The sequence below is a fragment of the Rattus rattus genome, chromosome 6 (assembly GCF_011064425.1).
Source record: "Rattus rattus isolate New Zealand chromosome 6, Rrattus_CSIRO_v1, whole genome shotgun sequence".
Lineage (NCBI taxonomy): Eukaryota > Metazoa > Chordata > Mammalia > Rodentia > Muridae > Rattus > Rattus rattus.
The window spans coordinates 146707895-146711624 of record NC_046159.1 but is presented as its reverse complement, the minus strand read 5'-3'; the positions used below and the strand labels follow the sequence as shown (position 1 = coordinate 146711624).

Here is a 3730-nt window from a genome sequence, read left to right as displayed (position 1 = left end):
AGATCAAGGAGCGTGAGCTGATAGTGGGGCTGGCCTCATACCCTAGTCCTTGTAAGGAATGGGATGATTGAGTGACAGGCCATGCCTTAGGCCACCAACTAGAGGAGATAATGCTCTTATCAGCCCCTGTATCTAGAATTCCCGTAAAAGTTTTCCCTTCTATATTCAACTCTAAAGAGGGTCTGGAATTAAGGTCCATCATTAAATAAGCAGAATCAGTCCCGGAAGAGCCAAACTTCACGGTACCTCTAGGGACCCTGGAAGAAGGAAAATGATCATGTAAGCTTGGAAGGATAATCAACTGAGCAATCCTGTCACCTGAGGAGATGGAAAAAACGCCTTGAGGGCAAGAGCAGAGAACTTGAAGTTCTCCCGTGTAATCTTGATCTGTTATTCTAGGGTAAACAATAAGTCCCTTTAAGGTTAAGGAGGGTCGACCCAAAATAATGCCGACACTTCCCACGGGTAAGGGGCCTTTGTAGTCAGTGGGGACAGGTTGCACACCCATCAGTGGCATTAATATGAATTGGGTGGTGGAACGGAGGTCCACTCCTGCTGAGTCTTTTGTAGCTCTGTGAACCGTGGTGTCCGTTTGTTGTGAGCTGGAGTCCCATATGTTTTGGGGCCCTGAGACTTGGGGCCCAGATACCCATTTTTTGGAGTGTTTTCACCCCTTCTGCCTGGGGAGGCGCGGGCTGAATAAGCCTGCCTCTGATATCTTTAACTGATCAACACTCACTTGCCCAATGATAGCCTTTCCCACACTTAGTACACAGTCCTGGTGCTCTACTCTTTGTGAGGGCCTGACACTCCTTTTTCAGATGTCCTGGTTTGCCACAGTTATAGCAGACCCTGCGATCACCTGTACCTGAGCGCTTTTGGCCCTGTAGGATAGCAGCTGGCCTCCAAGTTCTCGGCAAACTCTCAGCCAGTCCTGTAACCCTTTGCTCTTCCTAGGTGTAATAGCTGCTCTGTATTCCTGTGTGGCTTGCTCATAGACCAACTGTTCCACTAAAGGCATTGCCTGTTCGGGGTCTCCAAAGATCCTGCCTGCTGCCTCTGTCATCCTAGCCACGAAGTCTGAGAATGGATCCTGGGGGCCTTGTATAATTCTTGCTAAGTGTCCCCCAGACTCTCCCTTTTTGGAAAGTGCCTTCCACACCTTAACAGCGGCAGCGGAGATTTGAGCGTATGCTCCCCAGTTATAATTTGTTTGATTATTGGCATACTGCCCTTGTCCTGTTAGTAGATCAAGTGTCCAATCTCTCTGATCGCCTTCAGCAATGGCATTGACTTTGGCCTGCACCTGAGAGGCGTCATACCACAAGGCTTTCCATTCCATATATTGTCCCATATTAGGGAGCGCAGCCTTCACTGTTGTCTGCCAGTCTCCTGGAGTCATGGCCAGAGTGGCAAGCCTCTCGACTTGAGCAATAGTAAAATTGGCACTAACTCCATAGTTACGGACCGACTCGGCAAGTTCCTTAATTTGAACATATTCTACTGGTGCGTGAACACGGCCTCCATCAGCAGCCTCAAACACCGGAAATGCCTGCTGTATCTTTTTCTGTTCCTCTTTAGTGAGGAAGGAATCTGAGTGAAATCTCTCCATATAAGATGGAGGGGCGCTGGGGCTTATAGGCCGGGAAACTGCATGGTTTCCACCTCCCACTTTCTTCTGTTTACCCAAGCTGTTAGCTCATTGTTCATCTGGGTGGTATCCTTCTTCTTCATAGTGAGCTGCCTCATCTTCTAAATCCTCTTCCTCAGAGGAGCTAAGCTCGTCTGTTTCTGAACTATCAAGCTCCAAAGCCTCTAACTCCTTTACCGGATAAAGGCTTCTCCTTTTCAAAGCTTTCTTCTCCTTTCTCTGTTTCTCTCCCGGGGCATTCTTTCCCCAATCTCTCGCTCCCTCAGATATAAAGTCTTTGGAAGAGTCTGTTTTCTTACTTGTACCTTTTCTCTTTGAGCTCTTTAATCTTTTATCCCGCTCTGTTTCTGTCATGCTGTCTTGTAACTCCCCTAGCACTCCCTGTCCTGCTATCACAGTTGGGCGGCATTTCCCATCTTCTAGGCATGACCTCTGATGGTGCCTAGCAGCAGCCACAAAATCAAAAACCAAAAGAGAAAGAATGAAGGCTGCTAAAACGATAACAAAAGCTTCCGCCACATCTTCTAGTGGGGGAGAGAAGTGAAAGAGGTCAAGACCAAACATATCTCTCAGAGCTTACCCGCGTCCTGCAGCTTTGGATTCTCTCCGCGGACGGAGGGCCCCCCTCTGCACCTGGTGATGGTGTGGTGTTTCTCCGGGTTTCAGCACCAAATGTCCTGCGCTATCATCTCGCCAGCAAGAACGCACTCAGACACACGAATCCTTCTGCAGCAAAGCGTTTATTGTATCTTAAAGAGGGGACCCGGTGTGCCAGCATGGTGCGGCTTATATACACCCTAGCGCGGTGCATCCACACCTGATTGGTCGCTTACCCATGATCTCATAGGCACGCCCCGGAGTGGGCAAAGATCTGGCACGAAGACACTCTTGCACATGCACACACAGTTAACTTCCTGAAAGGAAGTCGGGCTGGTGCGGCAGAAGCCAGCGCCATCTTGTAATGGCAAATGCTATCCCAGCTTTCCACGTGGGGCACAGTGGAAGCCAGCGCCATCTTGTGGTGGCGAATGTTATTGCAGCTCTCCACATCCACCAGGCAGTGTACACTAGCTTGTCCGAGGCCTGACATATATACAACAAAGAACTGGCCTCAGTGGGAGAATACAAGCTTAACCCTGAAGAGACTAGAGGACCCAGGGAATGGGGAGGCCTGCCAGGATGGGGGTGGGGGCATCTACTTGAAGACAAGGGGGAGAGGAAAGGGATGAGGAACTGTGGGAAGGTGGACCAAGATGGTGGTAATGACTGGAGTGTAAAAAAAAAAAGTAATAAAAATTAAAAAGAATTTAAAAGAAGAAATAGAAGAATAGAAGAAAAAAGGATAAGGAGGAAAAGGGGGAAAGAGGAGGAGAAGGAGGAGGAGGAGAAGGAGGAGGAGGAGGAGAGGAGGAGGAGGAGGAGGAGGAGGAGAAGGAGGAGGAGAAGGAGGAGGAGAAAGAGGAGGAGAAGGAGGAGGAGAAAGAGGAGGAGAAGGAGAAGGAGAAGGAGGAGAAGGAGGAGGAAAAGCAAAATAGCAAACCTCATGCACTGGTACTCAGGAGGCAGAAGCAAATACATCAAAAATTAAGACTTGCCTGGACTTGACAATGCGATTCTCTCTCAAAATCAGAACTAGAGCATAACAGAGACATCTAATTGCAGCCTCTCTGAGCCTATGGCTGTCCTCTGAGACACAGAGCTGCTTGCATGGGGCATTTGCCTTTTGACTGTGTGCACAATCCTCCATCTGGAGACAACTAAAGTATTTATTCTCCTCTGAGACTTTTGCAGCATCACTCAGGTCTCCTTAGTCTAATTTTACTCTGCACCAGGATGGGCGCTCTCTCATCCCAGCCCTCTCAAACAGTGAATGATAGTACAGAGTGAATACTAGCAGCAAGAAAACAAGCTTATTTATGTGCACAGACCGTTTTTCACAGAGATTTGGTAACAGCCAATCAAAGCTGGAAGACAACTGCTTGCTTGTTCTTTTATACCGTCTCTGAAACAGAAGACAATTCATGTATTTTCAAAGACTCTAAAACACCAACAAAGAGAAAATAATGATGAACAAAATAG

At 48.1% G+C, this 3730-nt stretch overlaps 1 protein-coding gene and 1 pseudogene across 1 annotated transcript; both read right to left on the bottom strand.

The window, feature by feature from the left end:
- Nucleotides 1–469: 469 nt before the first annotated feature.
- On the bottom strand, nucleotides 470–1706 carry LOC116903007 (annotated as a pseudogene).
- Nucleotides 1700–2227, bottom strand: LOC116904485 (igE-binding protein-like). Its single transcript, XM_032907287.1, has one exon. The coding sequence runs from the start codon at nucleotides 2213–2215 to the stop codon at nucleotides 1700–1702; it is 516 nt and encodes a 171-aa protein (XP_032763178.1). The 5' UTR covers nucleotides 2216–2227.
- Nucleotides 2228–3730: the final 1503 nt, after the last annotated feature.

Bases quoted from the DNA above. Each gene is read 5' to 3' on its own strand.
- LOC116904485 (XM_032907287.1), bottom strand. From the start codon at position 2,215: ATGTTTGGTCTTGACCTCTTTCACTTCTCTCCCCCACTAGAAGATGTG.